We start from the raw sequence: 15,824 nt of genomic DNA on the forward strand, positions 1-15,824 counted from the left end.
ATGCAGGTTTTGAACATGCCAGAAGGGATGAAGTTTATGCTCCTCAATACTTGTCCTCTTCCCAAGGCTGCAAGACTTTTGCTGTATTCTTAACACCAGGAGTCTCCTTATTTTTAGGGTAATTTTTATAGTTTTATGTATTCATATAATGAGAGAACATAAAGACCAGACTCTGCATAATTTTCAATATGTGTAACACATGATCTACAGCCTAAAGAAACAAAAGAGATATAAATTAATATATTTACAAGCAATTAACTACAGTGAAGAACCAGAAGACCACTATTAATTCCTATAATATGGTAGACACTCAGTTTTGCACTGAGTTTGGAAATATATATTTAAAAAAAAAGGCTAGAGTAACAACCCAGGAAAAGAAGGATCATAGGCAGAAAACCTGCCTTATGTTAGAAATTACTTTTGATAACTTTCTAAATTACTTTGACCTCCAAAGTACGGTGATGAAACTACCGTGCAACATCATAAAACTAAATGCAGGAGCCATACATGGGATGAAACAGGAGAAGTCACGGAGGAATGGGAAGGACAAGAAAAATTCAGAAATTGTCTTCAGATGAAAAATAAACTGGCATTCTGATGCTGTTTTGTGGATAAGCACAGAGCACAAATATAAATTAATTAAAATTATTTAAAATAATAACTTGTATGCATACAGATGAATAAATGTATGAGTTTACTAACATGAACAAGTATATGAATACAGTGTTCTGGAGAAAGTATTATCTATTTTGAGTTTTCATAAACTTCTCTGATCTTGGAATTCTTTGTCTAAGTGGAACCAGAATGTAAAGTTCCTGCTCTTAAGGATTTTCAAGCAACCTGGTCACATTCCCTTGAATTAAGGTGTTAAGATACAGCTTCCATTGTTTTAAGCAAACCGTTATTTCATACCTTTGCCTATCCTAAATTTGAGCATAGTATTGGTAAAGTAATTTTATATTAGTGGTCTTATAACAGTCTCTGAAAGTCTGTCAGAGATTTGTGTTGGCTTCTTCAATTTTCATGATCACACTCTGAAGGATATATAAAGCATTAGTTTTTAAGTTAACATAAACATTTCATAAAGAATTATATGACCTTGCTTTATTGTTGTGCTGTGAACCCTCTGAAATTTGTTAGTATTTAACAGGTCATAGCATCTGAATACCAAGCTGCTAAATGATCTTCCTTCTTCAGCTACTCAGCAAAATACCAAATAGCTACTCAGCATAGCGTATCTGCAAAGGCATTTTAAATGCAAGCCTCTCGCTTCCCCGGTATGACTAGACTATAGAACTACTTGATAGTTTTGCTTCTTTCATAGTGTGTAAATTTTACTGCAGCAGAGATTTACAAATTAGGAAAATACTTCCATATAGAGTTATTAAAACAAAAAATAGTATGGTCAAAATCCTCAGACAGTATGAACTTCATCTAATTCTATAGACAGGAGACATAGGCTGAGCTGTACTAGCCCTAAGGAGAGGTTCCATTTTTTATGAATTGCTCAGTTAATCCCCATAATTTAGATTCAATATTAATAAGAGCTTGTCTTTGGTAAAATGCCACCTATGGTCAATACAGTATGATATACATCAAATTTTAACTCTCTACATATTATTACAAGATAACTGGAATATGGTTTTGAACTTATGACACACACACAATTAAGGTGTGCCCATTAAATTAATATATATATATATATTTTTACCAGAAAAATCTATCAGTGAAACAATTTTTAACCTATTAACTTACCTATTCAATTCCCTAGTTGTTCTTTTTAAGCATTTTTGTGAGTTCTGACAATGCCATCAAAATTGATTAGATTCAGTTCTTGACACTTTTTTTACTTTATTTCAATAAGGAGGTGACATTGAAGTGTTTTAAAAACACAGATATTGTTAAAATACTCACTGACATGATATAATGCTGAATTTCCAGAAATAAGACTCAAAATTTTTTAGACAAATTGGATTAACCAAGTTAAAAAGTGCTGCCAACTCTGCAGCACAGGAAAGCAGGAAATCTGGGGGTTTTTTTCCGGGTTTCCCAAGAGGACAAAGCATTGCCATGTGGAAACTATTAGCAGCCAGGCCAGCAGAGACACAAAGCACAGAGATGGCAATGTCTTTGCACCAGAAGAATGAGTAACTTGTACTTCTGTCTTCCGAGAGTAACAGCTATTACAGTTCTTATTTATATCATAATAATGTTATTCAAGAAAGGACCTCCTTGTACTATACACACATAACAGAGCCGTGTTTTTGTTTCAAAGAGCTTGAAGTCTATTTCAAGACAAGAGAAACAAAGGGAGCTCAACAAAAAAGGAGAATCTATCGAGTTGGGGAGGATGAAGACTATGCATACACATTTGTTCATAGATACTGGCTATAGGAACCACAGCTCTGATTTCTCTGTCCCAGACAAAGGGACAGTTGCTAATGGACTGAAGAATGGAGAATGAAATAATGGGGTTTCTCATTCAATGGAGTTAGGGATACTTGTGGCAATGCCAAAAAAAAAAAAAAGAACAGAAAAAAGAAAAGTAAAAATTCTGAGGGGCATTGTTTTTCAGTAATACAGCTAAGACAAGTAGACAAAATACTAACTTTAAAAATAAACAACTGAATAGACAAAGAGCTAGAAAATAAAATGTTTAGTTTAACTAAAATCTCATGAATATTGCAAAAAAAATTGTTAACATATCTTTCTGCATCAGTGACATTTTAAAAATTGTTCATGTTTCTTTACTTGTTATGAATATTTGTGCAAATTCTTGCTGATAGGAATATGAACGAGGCCCAAACACTCATGCAAACAGGCATATGCATCTACATAAAAATATATGTTTATTTGAGCCAGAAGAATTTGTATGGACATCACACACACAAAAAAAGAATCATCAGGATTATCCAATCAGGGCATCAAAACAAAAGTGTCTTTAGAGAGAACATATGAAAAAAAAAGTCACTTTGAACTAAACATGATGACAGTAACGCAGAAAAAAAAGTTGACTAAAAACAATGATAGAAAAAAAAAGTATCAATCTATTAAAACAGTAAGTTAATGAAAATATATATGAAAATTCTTCGACAAATATATAGTTATTTATAGACAAGAAACATGCATAATGAGACTATGGACATTTATCTTCCAATTTCCAGTCAAAATCTTTCTTTTTTTTTGTTTTAGTTTAATCCTCAGATAAGTTATGGTTGCAACAGGGGAACGTAAAGCAAGGGTTTAAACCAGTATAACTTGCCAATATTGAATAAATGGGTGGCAATTTTGATTGAAAATTGAAAATATGGATCCAGAGACAACTGATGCTTCCAAACAAGTTTAGATATCTTCACTTGAGTACTACTAACTTATATGAGAGTCTCTGAAAATAAAGAATTTCTAAAAAGACTGTTGGTACATCTCTGCTTGCTTATTGGTTTAAAAAATCAGTGCATGGAGGAAGGCTAGAGATTTATGTTATACGTTATTATATCTTATAGCTTTTCACAGGATTTCATATCCATTATATGCTGTAATGTAAATCATACTACTTACATCTGAATAAATTCGTGTTCCAATTACACGAGCATAGTGTGGATTTGCCTGCATGCAGTTGCGAGGACAATACACCCTGAAATATTGAAAACAGAAAGCACACATAGTTATGGAAAAAATGATACTATAGTATCATGTTTACTATAGTAAAATGATACTTTATCACATTCAACATCACCATTACTGAGCATAAAGCAAATTGATGGTGCATACAGATGGTCAATATAGATCAGCTTTTAAGCCTTTGATACCACAGGCCGAAAAGCATCGTTGATATAATTTGTGGTTCATGAAAAACATGCATGAGAACTCATTTCAGTGATATGATTATCTTCTTTTCCTTGGAATACCAGGAGGTTGTGTCGTTCAATGAATGCGAGGGTCATAGTAGAAAAGTCAGTGGAAAGAAAGATGGATCACACTGTTGTATTATTAACTGCTTCTAACACATCCTATCCAATCTGTACAGTTGAATAATTTCCTCAGGAAAAAAAAAAACAATAAAAAAACACAAACCAAACAAACACAAAAACATATCTGGATGAGGCCTGCCCCTGTTATGATACACATGACCAAGCTAATGCTGATGCATGATGCTGTTGCAAGCCAATTTCGAATAATTACCCTGAGTATTTGATTTGTGGCTAAATTGAAAGCCTTAGGAATGAGATTTCTTGGTGATTTTAGGAGATTAAAGAGCTACTAAGAAACATCACCCTTATTCACGTCATTTTTGTTAACCTTCTTTGAGAAAAGCTCTGCCTCTAATTCATCCTTACCTCAATTCAAAAATGCACTGGAACACCATACACTAATATATATGGCAAGTATCTTTTTTTTTTTTTTTTGGTAATTACGGAATACTACTACAAGGAAATGCCATTAAAGCAGCAAAGTGTGTCATTTAATTAAAAAAAAAAAAAAGGTAATGTCTTGATGGCTTTGGAACTATCCTGTATGGACTGTCCTGGGCAAGCACCCTTCCCTAGGATACCATCCACTTTCTGGATAGATATTTAGCACGTTATAGCCCTCAGGCATGCCACAGTATTATCAGATGGGCAATTGAAACAGGCTGATGCAGCCAAGGGAGATTTTTGTCCAAAGGAAATATGATGTCAGACTGGCCTTAGAAGAGCTTTTGATGTGTGATTAGGACCTGAGAGGGAAAAATGAGGTAGTACAATCAATGCCATGGCTGATTACGGCTTGTAACACCTGAGACTACATTTTCAGAATTATGTTAAGATCATGCACAGAGTCTTCAATGGGTCACTGCTGCTGTGAAATTCTTTAAATGGACGCATCAGAATAAGACTTTTTAAAACTTTTTTTTCCCCAATATTCTTAAAAACGCGTGATTTTTCCCTTAATGAAGCTAGTTTTTAATAATGAAAGAGAAGATTCAAGGAGGCAGAAGCATGGGATTTTATCCATCCACTCCCAAATTCCACCCTCGCTTATTTCTACACGTCTTACATCCAGAAAACTAGAGGTCATAGCCAAACACCAAACAAGTCCACAGACCCAAGTGCTACATGGAGGGATGTTTTCCTAGCAGTTCTGGCTTTGTGCTTGCTTCCTGTATTGGCGGGAGGATTGCTATGAAAGTACTCCTGTGGATATCTCCAGCTTAGTTTGCGGTAAATCATGCTACAGTGTGTTTACCTTTGACTCATCTATGGCTTTAAGAACTGTTACTGATTTCCTCCCTCAAAATATTGAGGCACAGGTTTATTTCAATGTGTAAAAATGTACCTTTCAAAGGAACACCAGACATATTTAACTGAAAGCTATTAACCGACTTGTAGACCATACCCTACTTTAACAATCTCCTGTGTTTTTTTGTTGTTGTTGTTGCTGGTGTTCTTGTTGTTTGCTTGTTTTCTTGGCAAAACCAAAACAATCTGGTCACTTTTATGACAAATATCTGCACCAGTTCCTTTTTTACAGATGTATAAACTTAAGTTGACTGAATTGTACCCCAAGTACGTAGATTCAGTAATGCACAATGAAACAGAAAAACGCATCTTCCTTCAGTCTAACCAATGACTATTTCACGGTGCTACACCAAAGATCTCTATAGGCAGATCATCTTTACCTACTTGGCCTTCTGCTGAGACTAAAGACTTAAATATCAGTAAAATATTTCTGGCCTCATTTGCAAAATTCTGCACAGCTACTGCTGTCATCTTTGTCAATGACAGCTATAGTTAATAAATCTGACAGAAAATATGGCTGCACTTCGTAATAATATAATATTTAAAGAACTTTACCTTGGACAGTGTGAGGCTGGTTTTTGAAATGGGCACAACTGTTCCCCTGTTGTTTCACAGGTGATAGCTTGAACTGAAGAGAGTAAAACAGAAACCAATAAATGTATGCTAATTTCCAAAAAAAAAAAAAAAAGTAATAGTAAGACTATAAAAAATAAATGCTAACCTGTTACTTTAGAGACTGTGAAGGAATTAGCAGACTGGTATTTTCTGAGAAGAAATAAGAGAAATAGTCAGTAAGTAACATCTCTCAAGGGTTTCTTATTATCTAGAAGAATTTTTATTACTGAATCTAGAAATAGACTCAGAACATTGCCCCCAAACAATGTTTACTCTCTGCAAAACTCCCTTCTTGGTGGATCTATTGCAAATGATACATTTACTTTACAATCCCAATGAATCTGTGTTTGAAAATAAGGAATGCATGTTGAGCTTTTTGAGCAGTTTTGATTGCTAGGAGGATAAATCTGTTAGCAACAAATAATGCATCAATTTGTCTCTCAAACTGCAGCAACCAAACCCCATGTTTGAGAATTGATTGGAAGCATCCATCTACCAGAAAAGCGAGTATTCGCTTCCTCCCTAAGGATTCATCCCTTCAAACAGCTTCACATCTGAAAAAAAAATTCTCCTAACAAATATTTTCAGAAAATTTTGATTCAATTTTACTTTTATATCCACTTCTATGTAAAATCACCATTATCATGGTTAACTCAGTATAAACGTAAAAGTCTGGTTGTATGATAACTGAAAGTGTCAGTTCCTTGTTATGATATCAGATCAGTTATACGTGTGCAGTTATTCTGTAACAAGCGGTCAACAGTTCTATTCTATTTCTCTTTTTATCCCAGGGGATATGTCTATGATTCTAATATTTTCATCTATAATACAAGAGGAGGTGATGATATTTTTTGATGTCCACGAATTCTTTTATTAAATAACGATGAAGGATATGATTCCCTATTCACGTTTTGCGCAGATTACTGCTGTGTTCCCCATAACACTGCAAAATTTATTTGGAAACTCTTTGCATTGCTTTATTTAGTTGTATGGCCCAACAATTTCACATTTGCTTGTTATTGCATTCCAATTTGTTTTCAGAATCTTAATTCATACCTGTGTTGCCCTATGTCCATACCATGAAAAATTGTGGTATTTGAATTTTTAAACAGTAATGTGAGAATAGTTCACATATTCTAAAGTTATTTAGCTGGTTAAGATAATACTAAGAAGAGTGATAAAACATAGTATGTTAACTCAGACAATGATATCATATCAAGCACTTAAATGTTTAAAATGCTACCTTTCACTACGATAATGAAACATTTGAAAAATAACTGTATTGGCAATTTTGCACATAAGTCTGAAGATCAGAAAAAAATGCTGTAACTTGCTCTGAAATTCACCTTTCTGACTTTCTATTTACTCATTTATTTCCTGTGCTCTAGAAAATCTGGAAGAACAAATTAGATTTTCAATATCAATGAGAGGTGAGATTCCATTAAAAAGCCATCTTCTTTATGCTAGGAATTTCGGCTCCCTCTAGAGACACTGGTGAGACCTGGTATCTGCAATGAACTACAGAGACCCTTGGAAATTAGCATGTGCACTCTGTAGTGAACAGGTACTTTAAATAAGTCTGAGTAATGAAGTAACACAGAGCGTACCGCACAGCCTTGTAGGACAGACATTTATTACAAATATGAGATTTTCTGGGGATCATCTTTGTTTACTGTAAAGACTACAATTTATACACTTGCAAAGGTGATGCTTGATCATAACATATTCTAAGGTTACTATAAAGGGTGGAATCATAAGTACTGTAGGAGATTAATGAAGAATTGTGCTAGGTGTGCACACACATAGTGGCAGCAATTTGATGAAAGATGCTCCCAGATAAAAAGGTACAGACCCAGTTCAACAGTCCATAAAGAATTTAAAACATTATTTTGCAACATCTGAATACCAAACAAGCTACTTGTGAATTCAGGATTGGCTTCAGATTTCCAAGAGTTTTGCCTTTTTTTTCGGGTTCACAGGCATGAAAATTGTACTTCCAGTGCATAAAGATACTTTCTTAAAATAAGAAGGCCTTTAAAGCACATGCCTTCACTTCCTCAGCATTCTGGCTTTGGTTTTCATAGGTCAGAATGAGAGCAGAGGCTCTAACAATTGCTCATCTTCCTCTGTATGCTCAGGTTCTCACCCAATTAAATACATCGCTTGGGAAAATTCCATTTTCTTTCAGTTTGCTATTAAACTAGCCACACAAGATAGAAGTAAATATACCAGTGGACAAGTCTCCAGCATACATTAACACACGGAGAAGTACAGCTTGTAGATACCAGAAATATATTAGATGTAAATACTAATACTAATATTGTCATATCAATGGTTATCTATGAATATCAGAACAGATATTCTCCCCTTCTATCCAGTGCTTTTCCTGCTTTTATTTCAGCTTGTCAACCAGTATTTGCACCTATTTTCATATGTAATAGTCAGGAGCAAACTTCTGAAAACTGATGCAAACACCTGAACACTGTGATACATTTCACAATGAAGCTTCCAGAGTGTTTGATATTATTCCATCACTGGCAAATGCAGAATTGTGTAAAGTACATGAGCAATATATGATAGACAAATAAATTAGGTAAATTGTGTCTTCTAAGGAAATTCTCAAACATTTAGATGAAGAAATGTATTTTATGCTTTGCTCACATGGCTTATATGATCAATATGAGAGCAGTTCTAAAATCAAATTTATAAGATTTTTGCCTTGTCCTTTTTTTTGTCATGGATTCCTGTGTACATGGGCCAACTCTGGTGATAATATCACCAGTTTTGCCCAAAGAAATTAAAACAATCTGATTTAATGTCAGTATGTAGCAGTTTTTTATATGTCTGTGTATTTATAACTAATTGATACTCCAGATATTGAAATTATTTAACTACAAATACTAAATTACTGCCCAAGGGACTTAGTGAACTATTTCACTTCCTTTTGATTGATTATTATGTCACTTTTCTTCAAACGCTGGCTAAACCTTCAAGATGTTGCCAGTATCTGTATCAACTTGCCTTTTCATAGTACTTTCATATTCTTTGTGATAAAAGAAGTAACGACAAAGCATTATTTTTGTGATCTATTTTTTTGAGAAATAAAAAAGGTGCAAAAAACTCATCCACTGTATTTTTAAGACACTTACCCAATTGACTGAATGCCATTTCTATAAGATTTGATAAAGTAATTTTTCCTTCCTTGCCTAGTGACATCAACCCAACCACCTTCATTGTCTAGGATGCCATAATGGATGGCAGCTTTACAAATACTGGATTGCTGAAAAACAAAGAGGAAAAAATGACTCCATAGCAGTCAAGATACTATTTTCCATTGTAATTTAATGTAAAAAAACACATTTTTTATTAGTCATAAGACTCTGTCATATATCCTGGTACACAGTATCTATCCTAGTCACATCACACTTAAGGGGCTACCTCAAATGAAGATATCATTTTGCCTTATTCAGAGACAAAACAGACTCATTCACTGTAGCTGTTTTTTCTGTACTTTCTTTCAGTTCTACATAATGATACAACATAATATAGAACTGTACATTTTCAGGTAGGCTTTAATTTTATATGGACAAACCTATCTTATTAAAAGAGTTTATATGAATACATCCACAGATTGCTGTATTTTTCCTTAAGTTTGAACTCTGGACTTCTGGAAACACAAATTCTATTTCTGTGGAACTATAAGAGATATGAAGCACATCCCAAGAGCGTATGCAGAACAGACACAAACTTAGATGGTCTGATGCAGCCTTAATTGTTTAGTGTAGGATTTTAGTTTTGGTGAACACTGGTTTCTTAAAAATTCATTCTTAATACTATTTTGGCTAGTACTCCAATGAAAAAAGCCATCTCACTAAAAATTATATTGGCAAAAAACATCCAATAAAAATGTTTACCATTTCATAATGTACACTTCCAATAACTTTGGCTTTGCTCTCCAAACAGCCAGCAGGACATTCATACCTAAAAAAATAAAACAGAATGTGGTCTTATAAAAATACAGCTCTGGATTTCAAAAATGGAAAATATTTCAGCTCACATACAAATATAATCTTTTTAAATAATCTCAGGATGACAACTGTAATATTTACCATACCTATTGCAAGTTGTTCCTTTGCACTGATCTCTTAGCCTTACTTCACATGAAACAATCTGAGCTAAAATAAACAAAAAAAAAACAATTTTACTGTAATGAACTTGATGCTGCATAATGCAAATTTGTTGACTCCTTGCAAATCAGGTAAACTCCTTACACATTTGCTGTGTGCTTATTACTTCATTTTTCTCACTGTCATCACTGCCTGTAGAGCCTGAAGGTGAGTGAGTCCTCAGCCGGCTTTGTGCAGTTGCATCCTGGGCTTTGGATCGCTGCCGCTCAATCTCATTGGTTTCCTCTTCTGGTTCATGGGGAGAATAGGGCCTTTCTGAACCCTCTGTTTCAGGAAAAAAGAGTAATTTCTCAGAAATAAATACAGTATTTTTGTGGAATGCAAACCCCTTGCCATGTTTTGGTATCATGGCTTCTTCTCAATGTGGTTGAATATGCACAAGAATGCCAGTAACTGCTTCATGGGAGGCACTCAAGCTCAATAACACCTCTTATGTATCTTTCTAATGCTGACTAAAGGCAGATTTTTTCTAGCACAGGCAGCACCACTGAGGTATGAAAATGTTTTAACATCATCCTTATGTCAGCAGGAAAAATCAAAGATGATCGGAAAAAAAAAATCAAAGATCGAAGATGATATTTCTATTAGTACTTGAAAGAGCTTTAGTAAGTTGCTAGTTAACTCATAATTGAAGAGCCAATTTTCTAAAAATGTACATCTGAAAATGAGGCCATTTTATTCATACATAATGTAACTGATATGAAAATCCTCATCATTAAATCTACAGTTCTTACTTAGATAGGAACCTTAAGGAAGCTACAAGCATACAGAGATGGGGCTATTAAGGTCCATATGAATACATGAAGAAATATTAAAATAATAATTTCAAAATCACTAATAGAAATTGTAAGTTACTTGCATGAAAAATAAGCAACAAGAAATAGCAGCTTCTTAATATGGTCCATTTCAATGCTATGAAAGTAAGAAAGAATAAAATCATGAAAACTACAGGGAATTAATAATCATTCTACTGATATTTTGTTTAATTAATAATGTCTTCTTGTCTTGTTCTTGTCTTTTGACTATAGTAATGTGGCTATATCACTGAGCTAAAACGCTTCCCTACAAACAAATCTGTGCATAGACTTCAACTATACCTTGCAGAAAGGGACGTAAACAGCATGCTGCCAAAGTCTATGTCTTTGTGTACTAACAGCTCTCCACTACCTCTGAGGTGCAGGCATAATACATTCTATTCTATGCCATTATTTGAAAGCATAATGAATGAAGAACACAAAAGGTTACATTTCTCTGACTGCTTACAGCCATACTGTTGAATTAGTACATACCCCTGTAACAAAGGTTTTCTCTGCAACCTCCTCCAAAACTAGGGGGACAAGCGGAACAGGGGCGTCCAGGTTTGTAAGGAGCATGACCCCACCAGTTACCCCTAAAAAAATCCATTAGCAAACAATAAATACATGAATATTAAGCAATATTTAATATGTGAACAAATAAATGGTGAAAAACTTTGGACACTTTGGTCGTGATACTGTTTTGATTACACTAATAAACAAAGTTGTTGAAAAGCCCTTGAAAACAAAACTGAAGGACTGCTGATGTGAGATATTTTTAGATCAGCATTGCACCTAAGACTATATTCCTCAACTAAGTAAGAGCACAGCTTCACTCTCCTAAGAGTATCCTATAGAATTTGACCTTCATGTTACCCATTCTTTGAACCTCTCCATTGTAGTAATTTCATTTATTATCCAGTCAAATATCACGCTATAATGAAGATCGCTGAAGTTGAATGCTAATACACAATCAAGCCAGAGAACTGAAGCTCTAGAAAATCACAAGAATATTTGTGCAGCCAAAGCAGCCTTGGGAACAATACTTTACTTTATAACAGTACAAAAAATAGAAAATTCAGACTGCTTTCCTTTTGGATTATTTCCTGGATTATAAAGTACTTTGCCCCCTCAAGATATTTTTGGGTATCAACCTACTTACTTAGGAGAATAATTGCATACAAGATAGACTGCTTTTGGCCAAATCTGTCCCCAGATGTTCATGTTATGACACAAATTAATTGCACAGCCTATTCTGCTACTCGTAGCCCAAACAACCTATGGAGAAGGAAAAAGAAAAACAAATGAAAACCAAAACTGATTAACATGCCAAAATGCTGTCTAAAAACATCAATTCATAAAACTCATAAAATTCATAAAAAATATGTCTAAGATGATTGAATTCCTTTGGTTATCTGCTGAAATGATTCTCATTGCAAAAATATGGAAGCGATATTTTTGAAGAGGAAATCTAAAGACTCCTATGACAACCCTACTCACCATCACTCATGTCCAGTGCTTTTAATTAAGAACAACAATTAATAAACCACAAGGCCCTTTGTTTTTGCACTAAGGAGTATACTGTAAGATTAATGCAATGATATTAATAAGTTTTGTGTGTCATTCACTGACCACACTGGAGATCCTGGCTCCTCTTTTCCATAGCTGACAAAAACCAAACCCACCTACCTGTGTGTAATGCGTACAGACAGGACCCGAACATTTGTAAGGACAATATGGGTTGCACTCATGAGGATGTGGATAGGTAAAATCTCTCACTTCATCATACCATGCTTGGACATGAAATGTTGGAGGCCTATACCTATGAAAACCAGTAACAGTCTATTAGGTCACTAAAAAGCAATACCTTCTATCATTTTTCTTTTAACTAGCAAATTTTGTAAAATTTCAAAAGGCATATATATTATAAAACAGTATCTTAAGCTACCTTCCCCAGTGTGCGCCCAAATTTTGTCCAATTGATGGAAGAAGGCTTGTGGGCCCATGTTCCCACAGACAGGTTTCAGCCCAGGATTCTGCAGATCTCTCCAGTTCTGTATCCCATGTCTGAAGTTTAAAAAAAAAAAAAAGCACACATTTTTAGAAATATTGGATGGACATTATTTCATGCATTAAAAAAAAAAAAAAGCACACCAACATAAAAGACTCATTTTTAAAAAAGTTCCTGTAATTGGGACAGAAGACAAAAGGGAGAAAACAAAGAAAGATTTGACAACGGTAATGCCCCATTAGTTTTACCTAAGAAGCAGAAATGTTTTCGTGAAGAAAGTAAATTTTAATCCCCTCAGAGCATTCCCTCTAGAAAACACATGCAGACACATGCTGAAGTAAATTAAAGACAAATCTGAAACTGAAAGGCTAAATTCGACTTTATAAGCTAACTCAAGCGCACTTTTCATCTTGTGAGATTTCTTTTTAGTAATAGGCCCTCTTAGCCAAAAGGGTATTATCCAGCAAACTTTCAATATAAGGCTTTATTTTCTCTAAACCAATAGTTTATTTGAAACGAAAGTGATTTTCTCCTTCTTGTCTGTTTAATTCAAGTTTCTGTCATCTTTCAAAAAAATACTTCTTCAGCACTCCTCTAAAATTATGATACAATACATTGTTTAGGTGTTTTTAGTGTTTTATGCATTGTTTTTAGTATTTTAAGCCAGGATTTATTCAAAGTGGTCCTTTTTTAGTCAAAGCATCCATACTGACAATTGACCTTTAAAAATCTCCTAAATGATAAACACGGAAATATTTTCCAGATATCTGAACAGCTTATACTAATACTCTGGTTAGAAAACTAAAACATTTCCATGAGATAAATCCATTTCTTAGATAGAAACACAATTATTTCATCATATGTTCAGACTAAAAGCTTCTTAGAGCTGAAGTTTTTGATATGCTATTTTCACCTTTTAACAAGATTACTCATTAAGAGCTCCATATGCCCTTGGATATACAAAATCACGATCCTATAAAGAATTCATTATCACAGTTTAAATACAAGATATCTATTTCCAGCTCCACTCTTCCATTTTGTCCATTATCATCAGTATTAGAAGATAATAAGGCATTTAAAATGTGAATTTTGACTTCAAAACTGCAAAGTTTATATGCAGAATTATTCTAACAATATACTACCAACAAAATAAAACTTTATTTACGTATGGATCAAAAGCCATTGACATTAGGAAATAGCAGGAATTTTCTATTCACCTTACTAGTCCAATAATTCAATGTCACAAGCAAGAGGATTCTTTAATTTCCATGAGAACATATTCTACTCTTAAATCAGGAAGTTTTATATGGCAGTTTCTGTGTACTGAACAGTCAATCCTGTCAACAAACCAGAAACAGGATGTTACCTGTAACAGGAGCCATGGTGGCAACCCTCTCCATTCCCTCTCCTTGGGAATCTGCATATGTGCAGGAGATTGTCTCAGAGAGGAAACATGCAGAATTAAAGATAAAAGGTCTTAGCTTAAAGCTCATTGTGAGGCAATAACCCTATTTTTTACTATATTAAAGAGATTAAATATGCCCCATTGGTGGAAATAATCCCTAGAGTCTATTTTTATAGGAGTTACTGCTGCCTTAAATCAAAAATGTCCTGGGAAGAATATGTTCCATTTTTGGAAATAATCATTACAGCCTATTTTTATATGAGTTCCCGGTGCCTCTCATAAAAAAATGTTATAGGAAAATGAATCTACTCCTTAATATGGGAATAACTGTAGAACTAAGAAAACTCATGAATCAGATTGAAATTTTGAAGCTGTCCAAAAATATTTTGCAATTTAGAATATTTATTAGTGAAGGACAAAAAGAACGAGAAACCTAAACTCGAAGCCAAAAATAAGTCCCCATGAACACAAGTTTTACAGTAAAACCAGCGACCTCTAATTCATTTAAAAAATGGGCAACTTTTGGAGTTATTTCACTCTGAAGCTTCGTTTCAATTTTTCTTAAGGTTTTCGCTTATTATTGCTAACAGAGTAGTAAGCCTCATCATAATGCACTTTCCTTGGAACTATTTCATTTATGATTCTCCTCTGGGGTCATCTAAGACAGTGTTATCAGCTTTCCTTAGTCATTCCACCTCCATGTCAATCGCAATGACAATTCCAACGTCAGACTCCGGAGTCTTGGGTTTAGGTCAAATATCAAAGAGGGAAGGGTGGGAACTGGGCTTATCACAATTTAGGGAGGGTAGTGGAGGCTCAAAGGAATATAATCTTTCCCACAAATTCCTACATATAGGAAAATCTTCCTACCAGAAGAATTTGATTTTGACAGCACTTGCTTTCCTCAAAAAGCCTGAACTTTGTATCATAAGTACACTATTTAGAAGATTTGTTTTAACTGAAAGATTTCAGATTTAATAACTGCAATGAAAAAATTATATTAGAAAAAATATTCTAACTAGTCCTAACCACAGGCTACGTAATTTTCATTTATTACTATAGCATGTAAATTTTTCAAAAGAACAAATAGTTTAACGGTACTAAAGAACTCATTATTTAGTCCAATGGGATGCACTATTCTAATTAGCATGGTAAATTTTTACATATAAATATTGTGTTTTTTATTATTTATTCAGTTATCATGTAGTTTTTTTCCGAAACACTTCTGATTGATAATTTTATTACACTGTAGAAACATGATCCCTAAACTTTAGTAATTCATATTTTAATGATTTTGCAAAATGTCTGACATACTATTTCTTAGGAACTCTCAGAAATCTGTGATTCTGTGAAACCAAAATTTAAGTAATAACATAAATCTATATATTATCACAATCTGCTATGAAATTTCATAGTAGATTTCATGCATTCAATTTTCATTTAGTATGAATTACTAGAATTTTGATGAAAAGCAATTAATGTAATGTTTTATGAAAAAAATAATCAGAAATTTGTCACTGGATAGTTGCTGCT

General features: G+C 33.9%; 1 protein-coding gene across 1 annotated transcript in view; it reads right to left on the bottom strand.

Moving 5' to 3' along the window:
- Positions 1–15,824, bottom strand: part of CRISPLD1 (cysteine rich secretory protein LCCL domain containing 1) — a 35,475-nt gene that overhangs the window by 3,620 nt on the left and 16,031 nt on the right. Inside the window, exons 3-13 of the mRNA XM_088520343.1 lie at positions 12,824–12,942; positions 12,565–12,697; positions 12,038–12,153; positions 11,371–11,471; positions 10,166–10,345; positions 10,009–10,069; positions 9,809–9,875; positions 9,044–9,174; positions 6,001–6,044; positions 5,835–5,907; positions 3,559–3,634 (exon numbers count right to left, since the gene is read on the bottom strand). Coding sequence (XP_088376469.1) covers positions 3,559–3,634; positions 5,835–5,907; positions 6,001–6,044; positions 9,044–9,174; positions 9,809–9,875; positions 10,009–10,069; positions 10,166–10,345; positions 11,371–11,471; positions 12,038–12,153; positions 12,565–12,697; positions 12,824–12,942 — 1,101 coding nt within the window. The remainder of the gene's footprint in view (positions 1–3,558; positions 3,635–5,834; positions 5,908–6,000; positions 6,045–9,043; positions 9,175–9,808; positions 9,876–10,008; positions 10,070–10,165; positions 10,346–11,370; positions 11,472–12,037; positions 12,154–12,564; positions 12,698–12,823; positions 12,943–15,824) is intronic.

This window comes from Tinamus guttatus, unplaced genomic scaffold, assembly GCF_059628265.1.
Source record: "Tinamus guttatus ecotype Peru unplaced genomic scaffold, ASM5962826v1 Tinamus_guttatus_pri_ptg000086l, whole genome shotgun sequence".
NCBI lineage: Eukaryota > Metazoa > Chordata > Aves > Tinamiformes > Tinamidae > Tinamus > Tinamus guttatus.